This window comes from Osmerus mordax, chromosome 18, assembly GCF_038355195.1.
Source record: "Osmerus mordax isolate fOsmMor3 chromosome 18, fOsmMor3.pri, whole genome shotgun sequence".
NCBI classification, from domain to species: Eukaryota; Metazoa; Chordata; class Actinopteri; order Osmeriformes; family Osmeridae; genus Osmerus; species Osmerus mordax.
The window spans coordinates 2,876,135-2,898,523 of NC_090067.1; the positions used below are offsets into that span (position 1 = coordinate 2,876,135).

The 22,389-nt window shown below is 47.4% G+C and overlaps 1 protein-coding gene across 1 annotated transcript in view; it reads right to left on the reverse strand.

The window, feature by feature from the left end:
• Positions 1–17,428, reverse strand: part of npr1a (natriuretic peptide receptor 1a) — a 57,450-nt gene extending 40,022 nt beyond the window's left edge. Inside the window, exons 1-3 of the mRNA XM_067255400.1 lie at positions 17,067–17,428; positions 14,954–15,718; positions 494–681 (exon numbers count right to left, since the gene is read on the reverse strand). Coding sequence (XP_067111501.1) covers positions 494–681; positions 14,954–15,671 — 906 coding nt within the window. The 5' untranslated portion in view covers positions 15,672–15,718; positions 17,067–17,428. The remainder of the gene's footprint in view (positions 1–493; positions 682–14,953; positions 15,719–17,066) is intronic.
• Between the last annotated feature and the right edge of the window lie 4,961 nt (positions 17,429–22,389).

Sequence of the window (22,389 nt, forward strand, 5' to 3'; positions counted from 1 at the left end):
TTATACATCAAATCACATCACAGCATCTACAGCACAGTTCAACCACACACTCCTAGACACACACACAACCTGTGCTCATTCTCCAGAAACACCTTTCTCCTTTGTGTGCTTCAACGTGTCAACAATTCAATGCTCACTTCCTCATTCCACCTTCAACAGTGTACCCCTTCAGTTATTACACACTACCTCCTCCTCCTCTCCTCCTCTTCTTTCTTTTCATTTCTTCCCTCACTCTCATCACTTACTCATGTAACCCCACCACTGTCTCCCGCCTCTTTCCCCGTCCAATTCTCACCCTTCCCCCTCCCCTCTAATCTTCTTCTCTCTCTCCTTCCCTCTCCCTTTGTATCACCTTCTCTCTCTCCTTCCCTCTCCTCTCCCCTCATATCACCTTCCCTCTCCCATCCAACCTCCTTCTCTCTCTCCTTCCCCCTTCTCTCCCATCTCCTTCTCTCGCACCACCCCCGCCCCCCCCCCCCCCCCCCCTCCTCACCCTAAAGGCCTCTCTGGCTGCCTGGTCGTCATCGTCGCCACGGTACCAGGGTCTGGCCGGCTGCTCGTCCAGGCTGCGTCCAAACAGGTCCATGAAGAAGAACACGTAGTCCTCCGCTGGAAGACCCTCCCTCCAGAACTGCACCATCAGCCTGCGGAACGTGTCCTTGGAGCAGCACAGGTACACCACTGAAGAAGACCCAGAGGGAGAGAAAGTGCATCAGTCACATGACTCGCTCCTATGGGCATCTCTATACTACCAACCGATCTAGTATTTCCCAGTAAACATACCACCATTCTACTTAGTATGTCCCAGTACATAGTCTTTCTAATAAAGTATGGCAAAAATGCCAGGATGTCCTACTACATCAGGAAGGATTTTGCAGTTTGCGAACCAGCATGCTTTTCTGGCTGTTCTAACCCACAACCCTTTGTGCAGAGGAAGAGGCGCCAACCATGGAGACCACGGTACAAAAGATAAGCTCCTGTCTGGACCAGTTCAATGCACAGTTACATGTGTTACAGTTACATGTGTTACAGTTACATGACGAAGTAGTCTGTCCTGATCGTATGTATACCGCTTGCAACAGTACTTAGTAAGGGCAGCTGCAGTACCTGGCAAAAGTACAAAGTAGATTCAGGATGCCACCCTAGTTTAGTGAACGGTAAGGTGGTTTGGGTGAGGGAAATAATTATATAGATACGTGTTTAGATATACAGTAGAAGAGGTTGGAACATAACGGAGGGGTGGAAAGGGTGACTTTGTTTTCCATTTTTCAAAGGGGGCTAGACTGAAAAAGCCAGCACAATGTCCCACACCCTCGTAAGCCTCCGCCCATCTGTTTATGTAGCCATGGTAACGAGAGGTCAACCCCCCCGCCCCCCCACACCCCGAAAGGCCAACCGTGCCTCGCCAATGACCTCACAATCAGGCCCCATCGTCATGGTGATTATCGCCGTGCTCGCTCCTCTCGCGAATTAGATCACTGCGAGATGAAGGGAGTGATGGTAATCGTCATGGTAATTAGGGCTGGCTGGTCCTGAGGTTGCATAGGAGAGAGGGGGAGAGAGAGAGCGAGAGAGAGAGAACATGGTACCGTGTGGATGAGAAGATGAGATGCTCTCTCTCTTCCCCTCACTCTGAGCACAGATCCACATGGGACTGTCTCAGTACAGACAGCACCCACCAAATGATCGGACGTTGCACCTATGATATGTTTTAGCTTTACTGTGCTATTACATAGCACAGTGAAGTCTTGGTCTGGTAGCTGAGATGTGGTTGTTAGTAATTAGTAACCCTTCCTTGACTCTGTCCAAAACGACACAAACTTACACAAACACAACTGTGCACTTCTGATCCTTGATTTTCTGCTGTACTTTCTAGAAGCAAGACTGGTTCTGACTGGTCCTGGGCACCTGTAGTCCATATCAAATCAATAATTGAATACATTTATATATACTCTTCCTTTACTGTAATTCAGATGAAAAACATGTTCCTGGAATCAGTTGCTATGGGATACGTGTGCTTTTATGTGTGGTCACACCATGCCTGCCACTCACACTGCCATGTAAACATTATGCGATGTAGGCACCACCATCAACATCATCATCATTACCACCATCATCCTTACCATCATCATTACCACCATCAACACCACCATCATGACCAGCATCATCCTCACCATCATCATCATCATCATCATCATCCCCATCATCATCATCATCATCACCACCCTGATTACCATCATTATCACCACCATCAACATCATCATCATTACCACCATCATCCTTACCATCATCGTTACCACCATCATCCTTACCATCATCATTACCACCATCAACACCACCATCATGACCAGCATCATCCTCACCATCATCATCATCATCATCATCATCATCATCATCATCATCATCATCATCATCATCATCATCATCATCACCACCCTGATTACCATCATTATCACCACCATCACCACCATCATCATCACCGTCATCACCAGAACAGAAGGCCAGAACAGAAGACCTTATTTTGTATGTGGATGGTTAACGTTAGCTGTGGTGGCCGTGCATGGTAGCAGTCACTATGTGACTAGCAGTGTAACAAGGATGGCTTACGCTAGCAGTGTAATAACGTTAGCATAATGCTAATTGTTTAATAAGAATTGCATTATGCTATCTGTGTAAGAAGGATAGCATTATGTTAGCTAGCTGTGATTTTGGCACTGTTTGTGTTTTTTGTAAATGCACTCTTTTCTTTTACTGTGTAAAGTGCTTTGGTCATGGATTATGTTAAACTGTGCTACGCAAATAAACTATAGATAGCATTATGCTAGCAGTGTAATCACGTCAGCATTATGCTAGCGAACAGACAGCAGCTGGGAGAGATTCTGCTTTCCATTAGTCGATTTCACACTGTCCACACACACGTCATACACACACCTACACATACACACGCACACCTCACACGCAACTTATATCACACACACATTACACGTCACACATGGTTAGATGAGAATATCACCCAATGCTCAAAGACAGATCTCTCGCACTGGATTTTTCTTTCTCTCTCTCTCTCCCTTTTCTTTCTCTCTCCTTCCTCTCTCTCTCTCTCTCTCTCTCTCTTCCTTTCTTCTACTCTCTCGTAGTCTTGTTTTTTCCGTTTCTGTCTCTCCTGTTGTGCATTATTTTCCCTCTCACCCTCTCTCACACACACATCCTTCAGTGCTCTATTGCATTAACAATGACACTTCCATACAGCAGGTGGGATATGGAACACACACAACAGACATGCTCACAGCACTCCCTCTCTTTCTATACCTCTTTCCCTCCCTCTCTATCGTTCTTCTTTTTTCCCCCTCTTTCTGTCTAGCAATGGGCGTGGTTAATCGAATATCCGGATATCCTAAAGTTAGTATTCAAATACTTTTTTCGAATACTTATGAGCGTAGTTTCCAGTAATTTCAAAAACGTTTTTTTAATGAAAAACCTTTCAATTAAATATAAAATAAGCTTTCCATGTGTTGTGAATTCTAGTTGTGACGTTAGAAATGATGAAAACATTCAAAAAAGGTAGGCTACGTGACCCTGCGAAATCATTTCAAATCCCCATCCCTATTTCTGTCCTTCTCCCCCTCCCTTTCTCTCCCTCTACCCTCTCTTTCCCCACATGCACACACATACACTCACACAGACACGTGCACACGTGCACATTTACACACACACACATAGCTGGGCAGAGATTGATGGTGGAACCCTGGTTGCAAAACAGACAAGGTAAATCAAGCAAAGAGATGGGACATTACTGGAAGTAACACACACATCCGCAAGCACACACACACACATGCCCTCACACACACACATGCCCTCAAACACACACACACATGCACACACGCATGCACACACACATGTAAGCTCACACACTCATACACATTCCCTCTTTTATCAAAATTATACCTTTCTCACACAAACTCTTTCTACACACACACACACACTGCTTCTCTTGCATTGACATACTGTCTATCCACTCTCTCCCACTCTTGTCTATACACTCCCTGTCACCTCCACACACACACACACTCAAACACCCTACACCTCCTTTTATCTAATGATAACTCCATTTCATGTCACCTCAATAATCCACTTCTTTTCCTTCCTTCCTTCCTTCCTTCCTTCCTTCCTTCCTTCCTTCCTTCCTTCCTTCCTTCCTTCCTTCCTTCCTTCTCCCTCTCTCTTCTCTCCACACCTGACATCTCTCTCTTTACCCTGCTCAACCTCTCTCTTGTCCCCTCCCTCCCTCTCTACCCCTGCCCCCCTCCCTCTCTACCCCATTTCCTCCCCACCTCCTCCCAACCCCTCTCTACACCTCCCCCTCCCTTGCTACTCCTTCCTCTCTCCCGTCCCAATCCTTTCTACCACCCCCCACCCCACCCCGTCCTCAGTGTCATCTCCCCTGATTAGAAGCTGTCTGAGTGGGCAGGATTAATAGGGGATGAGAGGGAGAAGCACGGTTGCCAGATTGGTGCCGTCATTTTCTGGAACAACTGCAACACTTCATTACAGAGGAAGACCTTTTGGTTAATGAAACCATGATGAAGGACGACCACAAGAATCATGACCAAATCACAACAACAACAACAACAACCATAGCCACAATAAACATAAACATGACCACAACCATAAACATAACCACAACCAAAACCACAATCAAAACCATAACCACAACCAAAACCACAACCACTCACTCCCTCTCTCTCACACACACGCACGCACGCACGCACACACACACACACACACACACACACACACACACACACACACTGTCATACCCATACACTCTCACACACACTCAAGCAGAGAGACAAGTCTCATTTCACCATACTTAAGGATGGAAAATAGGTATGAACTGCCACTGTGTGTAATTCTGTGTGTGTAGCGTGTGTGTAGGTGTGTGTGTGTGAGTGCATATGTGTGACTCAGCCTCCAGGTGCACCGTCTCAAAGGTAAGTGTGTATGTAAACTAGTGTGTGTGACATTTACTCTACTTGGATAGGCAAGTGATGGCTGTATGCTCAATGTTTAGGAGGACTGTTTCATGAAAGAGGACAGTCTGTCTGTCTGCCTGCCTAAAATAAATGGTGTTGTAACGGACTTGAGAGGATGAGGAGTGGATGAAGTTCTGCCATTGTGGCCTTTGTCTTCTCCTCGTCTGAATACATTATTCTCTATAGGAGCTGTGACAGAAACACACACATACACACGGCCGGATCCTCTCCCTCTGTGCCTCTGCAGTGTTTGTGCTCTAACGGCTCACTCTGTTCGCTCTCCTTTCCTGGCACCATGGTTGCTAAGGGTAGAGGTGTTGCTAAGAGTGGAGGTGTTGCTAAGGGTGGAGGTGTTGGTAAGGAGGTGGTGTTGAGGGAGGAGGTGTTGCTAAGGGTGGAGGTGTTGGTTGAGGATGGAGGTCTTGTTTGCTGAGGTGGAGGTGTTGCTAAGGGTAGAGGTGTTGGTAAGGTAGAGGTGTTGCTAAGGGTAGAGGTGTTGGTAAGGTGGAGGTGTTGCTAAGGGTAGAGGTGTTGGTAAAGTGGAGGTGTTGCTTAAGGTAGAGGTGTTAGTGAGGATGGAAGTCTTGCTTGCTGAGGTGGAGGTGTTGCTTAAGGTAGAGGTGTTAGTGAGGATGGAGGTCTTGCTTGCTGAGGTGGAGGTGTTGCTAAGGGTAGAGGTGTTGGTAAGGTGGAGTTGTTGCTAAGGGTAGAGGTGTTAGTGAGGATGGAAGTCTTGCTTGCTGAGGTGGAGGTGTTGCTAAGGGTAGAGGTGTTAGTGAGGATGGAAGTCTTGCTTGCTGAGGTGGAGGTGTTGCTAAGGGTAGAGGTGTTAGTGAGGATGGAGGTTTTGCTTGCTGAGGTGGAGGTGTTGCTAAGGGTAGAGGTGTTAGTGAGGATGGAAGTCTTGCTTGCTGAGGTGGAGGTGTTGCTAAGGGTAGAGGTGTTAGTGAGGATGGAGGTTTTGCTTGCTGAGGTGGAGGTGTTGCTAAGGGTAGAGGTGTTAGTGAGGATGGAGGTTTTGCTTGCTGAGGTGGAGGTGTTGCTAAGGGTAGAGGTGTTGGTATGGTGGAGGTGTTGGTAAGGTGGAGGTGTTGCTAAGGGTAGAGGTGTTGGTAAGGGTGGAAGTGTTGCTAAGGGTGGAGGTGTTGGTAAGGGTGGAGGTGTTGCTAAGGGTGGAGATGTTGGTGAGGGTGGAGGTGTTGCTAAGGGTGGAGGTGTGGGTGTGTGGTAACACTGGTGGGTGAGCTGACCTGTGGCACCAAGTTTATGTTAGAGATATTCTATTGATGGAGAATGTGTTGTAGATGTATTTAACCATCTATCTATCATGAGATCATCGTGCTGTAGAATCACAGTTTATGTGACACCCCCTCCACCCTACAACCACCCCACAACCTCTACAACCCCCCCCCCCTCTCCCACCACACACACACACACGCACACACACACACACACACACAACTCAACACTGATGCCTCCCATCTCCATGGAAACTATCTCCACAGCTCAGAAAGACCCTCTCAGTCAAACTTCTCTCCTACCAGAGATAGAGAAAGAAAGAGAGAGAGACATGGAGGTGGGGTGGGAGAGCTGGGGAGAGAGAGAGAGACAGAGAGACCAGGGGGGTATTCCAGGTAGCGGGTTTAACAAACTCTGAACCCTGAACTCTGAGTTGAGTTACTTTAAAATTGGAAACTCTGAAAACTTGGTTCCAGAAAAGCTGATTTGAATTTGTTAACTCAACTCGGAGTACGTCAACTCTGAGTTAAGCGCGCGCATGAGAACTATTAAAAGCCAACATCAATGGAGCTCCGATACTGGGATCAACCATGGCACCCAGCAACAAAAAACCTTGTCCTACTTCACCACACTTCAGATATAAGTTTTATTTCGTGTTCGATCTGAGCACATATTACGGAAAAAAAGCAACACGGCTGTAGCAGCGTATACAATTGGCGTGGGAGACAAACTGCCAAGTCAATGCATACATTTGATGTAATAGCCAGTCCATACTGTTAATATTACAGAAGAAAAAGTGGGAGACTTAATAAAATAGCATGTTCAATGTTATATTAAATGTAAAAACATACTACAAACAGGTAAGGCATATTTTGCTTAAGCTATACGCTTGTGATTGTAGCCTCGAAGTCACCTTGGTTTTAATCATATATCGACATGATACAAAGTAAATATCAATTGGTGCCTATTTCAACTTGTAATAGCAGTTTCCCCCAACAGAATGCTTTTCAAATCAAATCAAATCTAAATGTATTTGTATAGCCCTTTTTACACGCAAGCATTTCGAGGGGTTCACATACGCCCATAGAACTGCCCCTCAACCAACCTAAACCCTCAAGGAAGACAAGGAAAAACTCCCAGAAAAACCCACTGCAGGAGAAAAAATTGAAGAAACCTTGGGAGGAGCAATTCAATGAGGGATCCCCTCATTGAATTGCTACAAAATACAGGAATTTTTGTATTTTGGCTACATTGACTATATTACGTAGATGGAAAAATGCAGTTCTGGTAATTTGCTTAATATTTTCATCAAAGGATGATGACGATGATGATTAAGATGACAAAGAGAAATGTAATGCAATCCCATGTATTCCCAGTTACAAGTAAATGAGTTGTACAAATTGCACCTCATGAAGAATTGCCAAAAACTGACCAAGAGATGGTGTAGGCCTACTTAGGGTAGAAGAATAAAGGATAATCTTGAAAAAGATTTACTGGAACACCAGTTACAGGAGGATGCATGTAACAGGTGATGTTAATTGTAGAAACAATAATCTATATCAATATTAATTGTTGAATTTGCTGAATTTCTATTTTGACCAAGAGATGGTGTACTTAGGGCAGAAGAATAAAGGCTGATCTTGTAAGGCTATCAACCTGCCCCCACCTCTCATATGGTAAAATCTGGAGTTACTGGATGGAGTCTCAACTTGATGGCTCTCACACATCATTGTGTAACTTACTGTGGCATTGCTAGTCATGTTGATAAGTAAGGGTCAAGATTGTGGTGTTATTAGTATATATAAAAGGAATAAAAGGAATTGTGAAGCATCTGTGCTTCACAAATCTCTTGCTTTCTATCTCTAGTTTACAATAATCATGGTAGAGTAGGTAAGAGTTAACCTTCATTGATTTCATTCATTTGCAATATGATTAAATTATTATATTATTTAACCTTACTTTGACCATTATTGCTCTGATTTAACCCATAGAGTCGAATAACTGTAATTCCATTGGTATTGGCATTATTTGGTTAATGTTAATACACTGTTCAGTTTCCCATCTTCCTTCAAACCATAGGGGAATTAGTTTCAGTTGTTTACTCATTGTTAGATTTCTATTTGTAGGCAATGAACACCAAATACAATTTCAATTATTTGTCTTTATTTCAGTGCCAAAAAGCATTTGGTCAGTTCTGAGTGCACGTCCACGGCGAGTAACATTAGCGATGTTGGCCTAAGGGCTGACAATGTTGCTAAAATACATTACAGATTGTGACGGGAAATGGTAACGTTAACCTAGGTATTCATCAGGGAATTAAAGCACATCGAATCGCAGTCTTAAAATCCTCTCCCGGCGTATAACTAAGCGAATTAAATTTTGTTCGAGATCGGTTGGCTGAACCAGGAAAGGACATCCCTAGTCTGCCAACGCTATCAGGCTCAGAAAGAGGGAGGGGATAGATAAAAACGCAGAGTTTGGCATGGAAAACCTTCTAGCGAGCAGGTTAGTTTCACGGAGTAAGTTACCATGGAAACTTACCAAAAGGTTTCGTTACCTCTCTTTCTGGAACGGAAACCTCGGAGTAAGCCTCTTTTCAGGGTTAAACAACTCAAAGTTTTCACTAAACCTGCTACCTGGAATACCCCCCAGGACACCCTAAGACACCAGGACTACATTTGTGCATGAAGAGAGACACCACCCTACATGAAATCTGTCTGCCGGTCTGTCTGTCTGTCTATCTATCTATCTTCAGATCCATGGGTTGTATAGTATAATGTGGCTTGCATGGTTGTGTTTGTTTTACGCTTGCAGCTCTCTCTTTTTCAAACTCTGTTTATGTTGTTGTGTTTGAGTTACTCTGGCAATATTTACAAGATTGGTTCATGTCAATAATGCTTGAATTGAATTTTTGTGACTCAGAGAGTGACTGAGTGAGTGTGAGAGAGCAGTCACTCTCCCTCTCTCCTTCCTTTTCTCCCTCCTCCCTTCCCTTCCCCTCACCCCCATCCCTCTATCTCCCCCCTCACACTTCCTCTCTCTCTTCCTCCCTGCTTTTACTCTCACCCTCCCTCTTCCCCTTTCACCCTCCCTCCCCCTCTTCCTTCCCCCTCTCTCTCTGGTAAATGGACGTGTTCAGGTTCTTCATCTGTCTCCAGGCGGTGTTGCCTGATGTCCCTGACTTCAGTAGAGTTACAGCATGAAAGACATCATTAGTCTGGCTTTTTAAATGATTGCCTGTCTTGTTTTCAACCACGCCAATTATGTTCACCTTGTCTTTTGATCTGTTTTCCTCTCCTGTTTTCTCTCTCTCTCTCTCTCTCTCTCTCTCTCTCTCTCTCTCTCTCTCTCTCTCTCTCTCTCTCTCTCTCTCTCTCCCTCTTTCTCTCTCTCCCCCCCTATGTTGTGCTCTGAGGAATGTGATAAGTTCCTGAGGTGAATCATTTGTTTCTTCTGACCTATTCAATGCATTTTTTAAAGACATATTTTTAAGGCAATTCTGTTTGAGAGAGACAGGAAAGGCAGGAGAGTGGCCCGGGCTGGAATCGAACCACGGTGTCGTAAGGCCTGAGCCTACGGGGTCTGCATTTTGGGACACTTGTGTGGAACGCCACTCGGCTGAATGTAAACGGACACAAATCCATCTTTTCTGGAAAAACATCAGAGAGATTCTTAGAATATTTCCTTTCTTCGAGGTCAGAAGGTTTGAACACACAGACTGTGTGAGTGGGCCTTCTAGCTGTGGGTGATAAGCCGTCAGACACATGCACACACCCATACACACAGATGCACGGGCGTAGCACACACACACGCACGCACCCACCCACACACACACACACACAGACACAGAGAGATCCATGAGCATAGACATTCGTGCACACACATAAATAGATGCAAGAGCTCACACACACACACACACACACACACACACACACACACACACACACACACACACACACACACACACACACAGGTACATCTTTCTCTTGCTTTCTTTGACAGATCACTAATACTGTCCCTTGGCTTGGATGGAAAAGGTGCGAGAAGCAATTACTAGGAATAACCTGATAATGGCCGACCAGCGTTCCAGCTCCCTTTTCTCCCTCCATCCTCCCCTCCGCCCCTCCTTCGCTCACCAGAGCGAATCCACGATGCTGCCTCTCACTCTCTCCCTGTCCTTGCGCGCTCTCTCTCCCCCGCTCTCTCCCCCGCTCTCTCTCTGCCTCTCACCTCGTCCCTCGGTCACCCCCTCTCCCTCCCTCTCACTGCCCCCCCTCCCCGTGCCGCCTCCTCTCCCACCTCCCCCCTCCTCCTACCAGAAAACCAGGCACTACGAGGCCTCTAATGGAAGTTAATAGGCCCTCTGGTTCTGCAGTGGAGAGGGCTGCCTGCAGATAACTGGCTTCACATGACGTCAGCGCAACAACCCTCTCTCAGCCCCACCTGACCCCCCACCCTGGAACCTGGACCAGTGCTACAGGTCTGGTGGGGGGGGATTTGGGTGGGGGGGGGGGATTTGGGTGGGCGGGTGCTGGTAGGGTGAGGGGTCCTACCACACAAACACACACACATAAACCCAGCAACCCCCACCCCCCACACACACACACAAACAAACCCAGCACCCACACACACACAAAACAGCAACACAGACACTGACATTTGTACAACAAATGAAATAAATGTTTGCTATTGCTTCAGTTGTTGGGTTTGACCATCTCCCACCAGTCTAGGAGTACTAGGAGAAGACTACGGTGGTCCAGCTGGTGTTAATAAAGTTGTAGTCCTTTTGACAGCAGTGTTGACAGACAGGAAGTGAGAGTTGAAGGGGAGAGTAAGTCATGTCATTAGATCAAGATGAGATAAGACTGAGCGGCAGGCCCTCTCTTTCTCTTTCTCTCTCCCTCTCGCTCTTCCTTCCTTTCCTTTTTTTCTGTCGCTCCTTTATTCTCTCTCTCTCTCTCGCTCTCTGATACTCCTTCTATCTCTCCCGCTCGCTTTGTCATTCTCCGTCCATCCGTTCGTCTCTCACTTTGCATTTGTATCTCTCTCCCTCACTCCCCACCTTACCCCGTACCCCTCTCATTTCCCTCTCTTTTACTCCATCCCCCCTCACTTCATTCTTCCCTCTAGGCCTCCCCTCCTTTCCTCCTCCCCCCCTTCTCCCCCGTCTCCAGCTGTGTCCAGTCAGGTCCCAGGATATTGGCTCCCCAGAGGCGTGTTGGCGGGTGACAAACAGCTCAGTGACATCGTCAATAACGGTGGCGGTCACTCACGGGTGGGTCGCTACGGAGACAGACCGGCAAACCTTTCGCCAAGAAGAACAACGACCGCCACCACAAATGATCCACGGCAGGAAATACCTCACTGGCAGTCCAGGCCAGAGGACCTCCGTTCCCTTTTAAAGCTTGGGGGTGGAGGGGGGGGGAGAGAAGGGGGGAGAGGGGGAGACAGAGACAGAAACAGAGGGAAAGAGAGAGATGGGGAGGGAGAAAAAGAGAAAGATGGAGAGAGGGAGAGAGAGAGAGAGAGAGAGAGAGAGAGAGAGAGAGAGAGAGAGAGAGAGAGTTTCACAATGACGATGGAACACTGGACTTTTTTCTCGTCCTTTAATTAGGAATGTTGTCCCAGTGATGTAAGAACTGGAGGAGTGGAAAAGAGGAGGGGAGGAGGAGAGGAGAAGAGAAGAGGAGGAGAGGAGGAGGAGGGGAGGAGGAGGAGAGGAGAAGGGGAGGAGGAGAGACGCATGGGAAATTGTGAGAGCCACCCACACCACCTCCGAGAAGCTGTGCTCAACACACCAGCGCTCCGTTACGGGAGACGAATCAAGCCCTGCTGTCCTGCTGGGAGAGAACCAGCCAGCCCCAGGGCTGAGCAGGCATGGACATGGGAACAAGTTCCCACACTGGGCTGCCTATCTGAACCACACACATTTGGATCGGAATCCTTTGAGTGCGATTCTGAATCTTATCACTTTGATTCAGAACCATTTGATTCAGAACCATTTGATTCAGAACCATATTAATTTGATTCAGAACCATATTAATTTGATTCAGAACCATATTAATTTGATTCATCTGAATCTGAGTCTAATATACTGTTTGTTTGAGTCTACATGAAAAAACTGATCTGAATCATCTGACTCAGAACCACAATAATCTGAACTAAAATGTGATATACTGTCGGTACGATTCATAACCCGTACAGATCTGGAATCCTCTGAATCAGAATCACACAAATATGAATCCGGCAGGCTGAACTGAGTCTTGCCCGTCCTTGTCTTTAGCTGAGCACTTCTGATCTGGATCCTGGCTCCTGATGGAGGCTCAGTTTGCTAGCGTGTCTTCTCCCCCACGCCTCCCAGGGCATTGCCTGCGTGTTTAAAGCTGGCTAGTGCCAGACACACTTAATTAGTTACAGATTGCGAGAAAAGAGCCGTGAGCAGTCAGAGCATAATCAGGTTATCTGTATTCCAAGAGGCACTGCAGTGTTCAGGCCTGGACTTCTCTACTTCTTTAACTCTGGTTTGGGGTGCTGGCCCAAGGATTGTGTCTTTGTGTGTGTGTGTGTGTTTGTGTGTGTGCGTGTTTATCTGTGCACTTGTGTATGAACCTATTCAGTCCAGACATTCAAAAAGTATATTATAGGCAACGACCTTCTCAATGAGTGTCTACATTAGTTCCGAGTCACTTACCTTCCTTCCTTCGTCTGTCTCAATTTTATCTCCCTTTCTCTTCCTGGAGTGGCATTTGACCCCTCTCTCTTACATCTCTCTCATTCTCTCACTCCCTCTCCCTTTCTCATTCTCCCTCTCTAAGTCTTCTTCTCATTATTCTTTCTCGATATTCTGTCTCTCTCTCTTTTTCATTCCCTCTCTTATACCCCCCCTCTCTCTCTGTCTCTCTCTCTCTTTCTCTCTCTCTCCTTCTCTCACAATCTATTTATCTCTCTCTATCTAACTCTCTCAAAAAACAAGACAACTTTCATTACTATGTAACTGTTTCACAAAATGGAATTGGCATTTCCACTTAGTTTTCCCCAATTCCCAAAAGAGGAGAGAAAACAAGAAAAAGAAAGGGAAAGAGAGAGAGCTTTCTGTTAGTGCCATGCTAACAGACCTCAGATCCCCCTCCCTCCCTCCTTCCCTCACTGTCTCCCTCCCTTCCTCGCAGTCTCCCTCCCTCCATCCCTCTCTCCTCTCTCTCTCTCTCTCTCCCTCTCTCTCTCTCTCTCTCTCTCTCTCTCTCTCTCTCTCTCTCTCTCTCTCTCTCTCTCTCTCTCTCTCTCACTTTTCATCTCCCTCCCTCCGTTCCTGCCTCAGAGTCCCTGCCTGGCTATGCTCAACTAGTACTGACACATAACAGTCCATGGTGGAGCCTACAATTGTGATTTGGGGACATATCAGTCAGGAAATCATTCTCTGTGTTTGAGTGCAATTCTTGACTATTCGCGAATAGAAGATTCAGAGTCTTTTCAGCTGTTCTCCATATTGATGTTTTGGTGTCCTTTCAGCTGAGATTAGAGTAATCAGCCTAGATCAATCTAGATTACTCATAAATCACCTTGAATCTAGCACTGTCCATATGCACTGTTTGTAAAAGCTGGATAATAGCATCCTCTAACTGAATCAAATGTCAAAGTGTCAAATGAAGAGCACCCTGGGTCATTCTGGATCCCTGTAGATCTCTCCGGATAACTCTGTGTGACTCCACAGTGGCTCACTCTGAATCACCCTGGATTACTCTTGATCACTCCGGATAACTCTGTGTGACTTTACATCACAGTGTGGCTCAATCTGAATCACCCTGGATCCCTCTTGATCACTCTGGATAACTCTGTGTGACTTTACATGACAGTGTGGCTCAATCTGAATCACCCTGGATCACTCTTGATCACTCTTTATTCAACGTGCATTTTTACAAAGTGATTTGTACATCACTTTGACTAAAAGAATTAAATTGATAACATGTCAAATGTAGATCACTTTGGATCACTATACGTCACACTGGATCATGAGGAGAGAGGGATGTTGACTATCCATTAATTAGCTAACTAGATTCCTACCTGACTACATCACTAGATCCCACTATACTGAATCTTGAATCTTCATCTGTCTAGAGGGAGAAGGAAAGTTAGAGAGATTAAGAGAAAGAAGAGAAAGAGAAATAAAAAGCGAGAGCTGGGAGGAGCGTAGAGATAAACACATCACTGTAAGAGATCAACTCCTGAACTCCATTCACAGCATCCTGAAATTATGAAATGAAAACATGGCAACTGCCAACAGTGCTGGCGTCTCTCCTCAGATGTGGAAAGGCGAACATCCGTATGTTTTCCCACAGTTTTACTGAGCACACAGCACAGCGACTCCCGGCCCTGCTCAAGACCTGACTGAATTTTCACCAACCAGAAGGAAATGGATTGAAACATAATTTACACCTATTAGATGCTCTCTTGTCCAACAGCCCCACAAACAGCCCCCCCCCCTCCACACACATACTTTCTCTCACCCTTCGCCCCCTCCCCCACACACACAAACTCTCACCCCCTTCTCCCCCCCCCCACACACACACTCTCACCCCCATCTCTACCCTTCCCACACACACACTCTAACCCCCATCTCTACCCCTCCCACACACTCTCACCCCCCCCCCCCTCCTCCACACACACACCCCCTCCAGACCCACCTCTGGCTTGCTGGCTGATGTCATGGACCAGCTCCTGGTACTTGACCTTGTCGGGGTGTTCGTTGAACACCAAGTCTTTCGTGGTGACGTTGGCCTGGCGCAGCTCCTCGTACGGCCCCTCCACCGTGAAGTAGCACGGCCGGTCGTCTTCCTTGTTGTCGCAGAACATCAGCATGGCGTGACGGTGCCAGCCAAAGTACCGGTGGAGCCGCACCACAAACTCCCCCAGCTTCTTGTGGGTGGGGCCCGTGTTGGTGATGGACGGGTACAGGCTGAAGCCGATGGCAGGGGCGCCGGCGGTCACCATGGGAACCTCCCAGTGCGAGGTGAAACGCGCCACGGGGGAGGACGAGTAGTCGCACCCGGGCCCGATGAAGACCCAGGGGTCGTGGGAGAACTTGAGGTCGACCGCCACCAGCGGCGCCACGTAGTCGGAGCAGAAGCCGTCTTTGTCTTCGCTGCTGTCGTAGACTAGCTGGAGGCGGCGCCCGGGCAGGAGGGCGGGGTCAGCGTTGATGCGCTCCAGCGCACGGGTGAGGGCGGGGCCGACGCGAGGCCACGCCCAGGGGTAGTCGGTGTTGCTGCGTGGCAGGATGACGGCCAGTGTCACGTTTTGGAGCTGTGATTGGACGGGCTCGGACCTGGATGGAGGGAGGGCCAATAGGAGCAGGGAGATCCCCAGAGCTCCCTCCCACCAGGGTGTGGCCTGCTGCAGCATGGCCTAGCAGGAAGTTGAGGAGGAAGGTCTCTCAGATAGAGGAAGGGCTGGGGGGGCAGGGAGAGAGAGAGAGCGAGAGAGCGAGAGAGAGAGAGAGAAAGAGAGAGAGAGAGAGAGAGAGAGAGAGAGAGAGAGAGAGAGAGAGAGAGAGAGGGAGAGAGATCAGTATACAGACATGTAGGGGAGGGCAGAGAGAGAGAGAGAGCATTATGGGAGGGTAAGTCTCCTAAGATGATTTTACAGAATTTATTTTCTACATGACTCATTTTTAATCTAAGGCCAGCATTGCATGGTGGTTAACACTTTAGAGCAGTTAGCGTCAAACAGACAGACGCACACACACACACACACATACTGAAATACCTCAGACACACACACTCCTAACATCCACCCATCCACACACACACACACAAACACACACCTCACCCGCTTTCGATAGGGTTAATTTATGAAGGTAATAAAAACCCAGGTAAAGTTGTCTAATCATTCACGAGGGTGTGTTTGTTTAAGACAATTTAACCAATCCCCTTGGGGAGCGGTATGCTGGAGGTAAATCACAACAACCGCAAAGCATACTCCGACATTCTTCCTCGAGGAAATGGCATTTTGGTGACATTGCCGGAATCTCTTGCAGAGGACCAACAGGAGTGTGATAAAGAGATAGACAGAATCCCAGACTCATTTAAAAGGTCATGATGATATACTGTAGTTTGATATTTAGTTCCATACTCGTTGAAAATGAGGAAGAGTGTGAGGGGGTGCAGGGGGCGTAGCTTCTAAACACAGCCTCCCTTAGGTTTATAACTTTGCTGCGAGGTTACATAACTGAGCAACAACAATATGACTCAATGTTCCCTCAACAGCAGGTAATGTAGTCAGTAAACCGATCTGGGAAACTTGGACTCAACTAGTTGTCAATTACAGCGTATCAACAGGCGAGCGCGAGCCCTAACTCACCTCTTTCACTTTCGTCAACGTAAACAAATATAAATCTCTCAAGCTAAGTAGTTTCTTTTGTTCATAAATTACTTAATTTCCTAAAATTGAGCCTCGCCATTTTGAGTAAGAACATTAAGTTCCCCAGATATTCGGAGACTAACGGATCTTGGGGACAAGCTGACAGTCTACGTTCCGCGGCGCGCAGTGGATATGTCGAGCCACCGCTGCGCTCGCCTTTCACTAGAGCGCTAGATGCCCAACAACACTTATTAATATTTCGACAGGAAAATAACATGTTGTCTTTGTCGCAGTTCGTTGAAAGGGAAAAACTGGCCTTAGCCTACACTAAATGTCTTTATTCCCGTGGTTCCTAACACGTTACGCTACTTAAATGCAAGGTCAACGACGTGAATGAAAATAACACTAACAAATTCACTTGTTATTATATCAACTTACCTTCTTGTCGATGGAATAGTGTAATGTATAATAACCAGACTACAGACGCCCGATTTTAAGTGTTGTTTAAAGTCTCGTGTTGATTCCATGGATGCCCCGCGCGCTCTAGAGTAAATGTCGAGCCGACGTCATGCCGTGGAAGTTGATATCAGCTGGGAACAGCAGGGAGGTTAGGATATATTCCAGTAAAACCGTCATTCCAGGCGTACCAACGTGGACCCTCCACGCACGTTGTCATTCAACCTCCTTTCTCTCTTTTCTGTGCCTCCTCTGTCCTTCTTGATCCGTGTCCAGTCTTCTCAGCTCCCTCTCTTCTTTCTTTTCAATCTCCCTCTCTCTCTCTCTCTCTCTCTCTCTCTCTCTCTCTCTCTCTCTCTCTCTCTCTCTCTCTCTCTCTCTCTCCAGCCTTCCTGTAAGACACTTCTTTTCAATCTGACGAATAAGCGTCGGTGATCCGCTGGCAGAAGGGCAACCTCTGCTCACTCAGCTATGTGTGTGCGTGCGTGTGTGTCTGTGTGTGTGTGTGCGTGCGTGTGTGTCTGTGTGTGGGAGTCTTTGTGTGCATGCGTGATATCGGTATCCATGCATGTATGAAATATGAATTCATTATAAAATGTCCCCCCCAAACAAATTTGCGTGTAAATATGTGTGAGTTTGGAGCAGTTAATAATGTGCATGTGGTCAGAGTAGAGCTAGGGGTGTGTGTGTGTGTGTGCAGAGCTAGGGGTGCGTGTGTGTGTGTGCGTGTGTGTTCAGAGCTAGGGGGTATACAGTTACCAGAAGATGTATACTCATGAAAAGAGGAGATGTGCCCCAGAACAGATCGGAGTGTGTTACAGAGAGTGTGTTGTGGGTTTATGTATGTTTGTTACAGAGAGAGTGTGCCCTTGTGTGTGTGTGTGTGTTCTTGGGTCTGTATTAAAGAGCATGTGTGTATGTGTTTATGTGTGTGTGTCAAAGAGAGAGCGTGTGTGTACTGTATGTGTTCAAGTGTGTGCGTTAGAGAGTTTGCATGTGTGTGATGTTCTAGAGCCTAGATTCTAGACTAGATTCTAGACTAGAATCTAGAATCTAGGTGACGAGATAGGTGACGTCACTAGATTCTAGACTAGAATCTAGACGGTGGTGTGTTCAGGTTCTTCTCTCAGCACAGTAAAGAGGTACAAACTTCCTGTGTCTACCTCCTCCCCCATACTCACCTCACCTCTCCTCCCCCCTACTCCGCTCTCCTCCCCCCTAACCACCTCTCCTTCCCCCTCTTCCTCTTCCTGACAACTCCTCACCCCCTCGTCACCTTTCCTCGCCCCTTTTCCCTTTCCTCGCCCCTCCGCCCCCTTCTCCTCCTCTCTCCATGTAGTCTTAGTAACAGATGCCGGTTGTGTATTGTTAATCTGGGTTTGGGGATTCTCTGCCAACCCTCACACACAAACACACACAGTCAAACACACACACTCACATAGGTTCATACGCACATTTAAACACAAACACACACACACAAAACGCACGCACTCAAACATACACACACATACTGTATACACTGGTCAGAAGGCCATTTATTGACCTGCTCCAGACCAGATCAATCGAGTGATTGATCAAGTAATGATTCAGGTAGAGAGCGGATGTTGAGAGAGAGAGAGAGAGAGAGAGAGAGAGAGAGAGAGAGAGAGAGAGAGAGAGAGAGAGAGAGAGAGCGAGCGAGAGAGCAGTTACCCCCTGGCGTTGAGTCCCATGATCCTCATTCTCTTCATCCTACAGGGTTTTTTCTCCCTTCCTGACAATTAGAGTCTGCTATTTATGTTATAAGTCCATTAAGGCTTATATTGGCAGTTTGTCCCTCCCTCCCTCCCCTTCTCTCTCTCTCTCTCTCTCTCTCTCTCTCTCTCTCTCTCTCTCTCTCCCCCTCTCTCTCTCTTTCTCTCTTTTCCTTCTCCCTCCTTCTCTTCCTCCTCGTCCAGTCTCACAAGCCCCCCCCTCCTTGTCTCTCTCTTTCTTTCTCTTTCTCTCTCTTTCTCTCTTTCTCTCTCTCTTCCTCCCCCTCTCTTCCACCCCCCATTCTCACCCCTCCCTCTCAGCTCTCCAGGATAAACAACTTCCAGATCAATAGAAGGAAAACACAAGTGCGGGCTTCCCGGACACACGGCACAACAACCAGCGTGTGTGTGTGTGTGTCTGTAGGAGAGCTCTTGTTTTTACGTCCTGTGGGGCGGGGGGGGGTGAGGTCACTCTGTCCCCCGCCACCGCATGCTCTTCCTTAAACTCCGACCCAACACACACACACATTCTCTCACACACACACTCTCTCTCTCACACACACACATACACCCACACACATACACACAAAGACACTCACGTCCACACATACACACAAACCATAAACACACGCGCACACACACTCTTACACACACCTACACACCTAACATCCCGCTGCAGCTACACATCAAACACACACAGGATAAGCTTTCCAAAACAGGAAGTACAGTACTTCTGCACTCCCTCTCTCCCGGCCTCTTCCTGAATGTTATCACTGAGCTAGTCTGCCCTGCCCACACACACAGCCACACACGCAAAGCAACACACACACGTACACACACACACCCACCTACACACACACCTACCCTCACACATGTCTACAGTCACACACTCTTACACACACACTCACCCACATGAACACAGACATTCACATACACACACACTTACAGTAATAGCGACGTAAGGCATACTGTTGTACTGGAGCTACTGGTAGCTTTTTCCTCTGATACACATACAGCACACACACACCAGCTAACACACACACACCAGCAAATACACACTCACACATCGTCTGTCGGTCTGCCTGTCTGTTCCTCTCCTAATGGCCTCACTGACTGATATCATACCACCAGTACTGTGAGTGTGGGTCTGTGTGTGGGGGGGGGAGGGGGGTGCTAGATTCTGTGTGTTAGCTGGTGTGTGTTAGTTGGTGTGTGTGTTAGCTGGTGTGTGTGTGTGTGTGTTAGATGGTGTGTGTGTTAGCTGGTGTGTGTGTTAGATGGTGTGTGTGTGTTTTAGCTGGTATGTGTGTGTGTGTTAGCTGGTGTGTGTGAGTGAGTGTGGAGAGCTGTGCCAAAGCCAGTAATCTCTCAGTAGAAGAATCTGTGAACTGTGTCCAGCATCTTTCAGCATGTAGCTGCCACCTCATTAATGATGCCTTGTATGTGCCAACATGTGTGTGCATGTGGGTGTATACAATGTGTGTGTACAGTATGTGGATGTGTACAGTATGTGTGAATATGTGTGAACAGTGTGCATGTGTGCGAGTGTGTGTGTCAACAGTATACGTGTGTGTGTGTGTGTAAACCGCCAGCGCATCCTTCTCTCATCGGTTCTCTCATCCTCCATCCCTCTCTGCCTCCAGACTTCTCTCTAACTATTTCTCTCTCTTTCCACACCCCGCGCTCTCCCTCCCTCCCTCTCTCCCTCCCTCCACCTGTCTCTCTCTCTTTGTCCGTGCTTCTCTCGTCCCTCCTCTCTCTCTCCTGCCAGATTCTCTGACACTGAGTGAATAATATCACCAGCAGTTAACCCTCACCCCCACAGCCCCCGGAGATATACCTACACATTGTTTATGTGTGTGTGGAGGCCTATTACCCTATCACCACACACACACACTTTCTCTCAGGTATCCCATGGCAACTACTTGGTGCTGCATTACTTTCAGCAAGCTGTTAAGCCGCACTGGCACACTGAAGCATTGATCAGTGTGTGTGTGTGTGTGTGTGGGGGGGGGTGGCGAGTGTGTGTGTGTGTGTGAAAGGGCGATCAAGATAGTGTGTGCGTGGGGGAGAATGAGTGTATGTGTGGGAGAGAGGGAAAGTGTGTGATCGATACTGTCAGTGTGTGTGTGCATGTGTGTGTGAGAAAGTTAGTCTGTGTGTGTGAGAGCGAGTACATGAGTGTGTGTGAGAGAGTACAGGAATATGTGTGTGTGTGTGTGTGAGAGAGAGTGCATGAGTGTGTGAGTGTGTGTGAATGTGCCTTACTGCCCTGGTTCACTTCTGAATCACAGAGGAGAGGCTGCTTACCTCATCTTCCAAGCCCAGCAATATGAAGCAACACAACCCTGCCCAGGTTTATTCTTCACAAACACGCACATGCAATCACTCTCTCGTACACACACACACTCTCTCTCTCACACACAAACACACACACTCTCTTAGACACACACTCTCTTACACACACACACACCAACACCCACACAAGCACTTAAACACACCCGCAGCACTCCCCCAGCCTCTCTCCCCCAGCCTCTCTCCCCCTATACCCCAGCCTCTATCCCAACCTCTCTCCCCTATACACCAGCCTCTCTACCCAAGGTTCTCTCCCCCTATACCCAAGCCTCTCTCTCCCTGATTATCTCCCCTATACCCAAGCCTCTCTCTCCCAGCCTCTCTCCCCCTATACCCAAGCCTCTCTCTCCCAGCCTCTATCCCCCTATACCCAAGCCTCTCTCCCACAGCCTCTCTCTCCCAGCCCCTCTCCTAGCCTCTCTCCTGCAGCCTCTCTCCCCCTATACCCAAGCCTCTCTGTCCCAGCCTCTCTCCTCCTACACCCAAACCTATCCTCCTCCCGGAAAGAGAATTGACGAGAATGAGAAGCAAAAATGGAGGTCACGCTTGTGACCTCCGTTTAATCAGCGATATTGACGAGTCGCGGCATTGATCTGCGTCTCAGAATCAGCGCTAGAGTCATCTTACCTCTGCGACTGGTCACCCACAGCGTGGCAGTCGGACATTAAACCAGTGAAGAACGATTTAAGTGATTGAAAAGCTAATTGGCAGCAATTTCACCGTTTTAGCGTGATGGTGTAGGACACTGTCTTTCGACAGGTAACAATTTTAGACTACACGCGCTGGCTGTAGTCTCGTGCATATAGGTGTCAGGCCATTGGGTCGGTTTGCCCTGGTGACCTAAAATTTAAAGTCAATAGAAGATGGTGCTGATTTTCTCAAGCAAATTATCTTCCACTAGATTCTACAGGGTCAAAACAAAAACAACAAGAAAAAAACTAACATTTAATTGCGATGTGAAACTCGTGTCGGAAGGTTACCTGCAATGTTCTCTCACCCTGATCTCACATTTACGCTGCTCTCACATGCACGAACACTGCTCTCACATTCACGTCAAGAGTAATTTGCCACGATGAAGTGGAGACAAGAGGAAACATTATTAAATACAGAGCATCGGTCTTAGTTTATCGGCTCATGTCGCCGTCTGCTGTCCGAGTTCTGCATCAGTACATGTGTCGTTCGCTCCACCGGACCCTTTAGAATGTAACACTAGAATA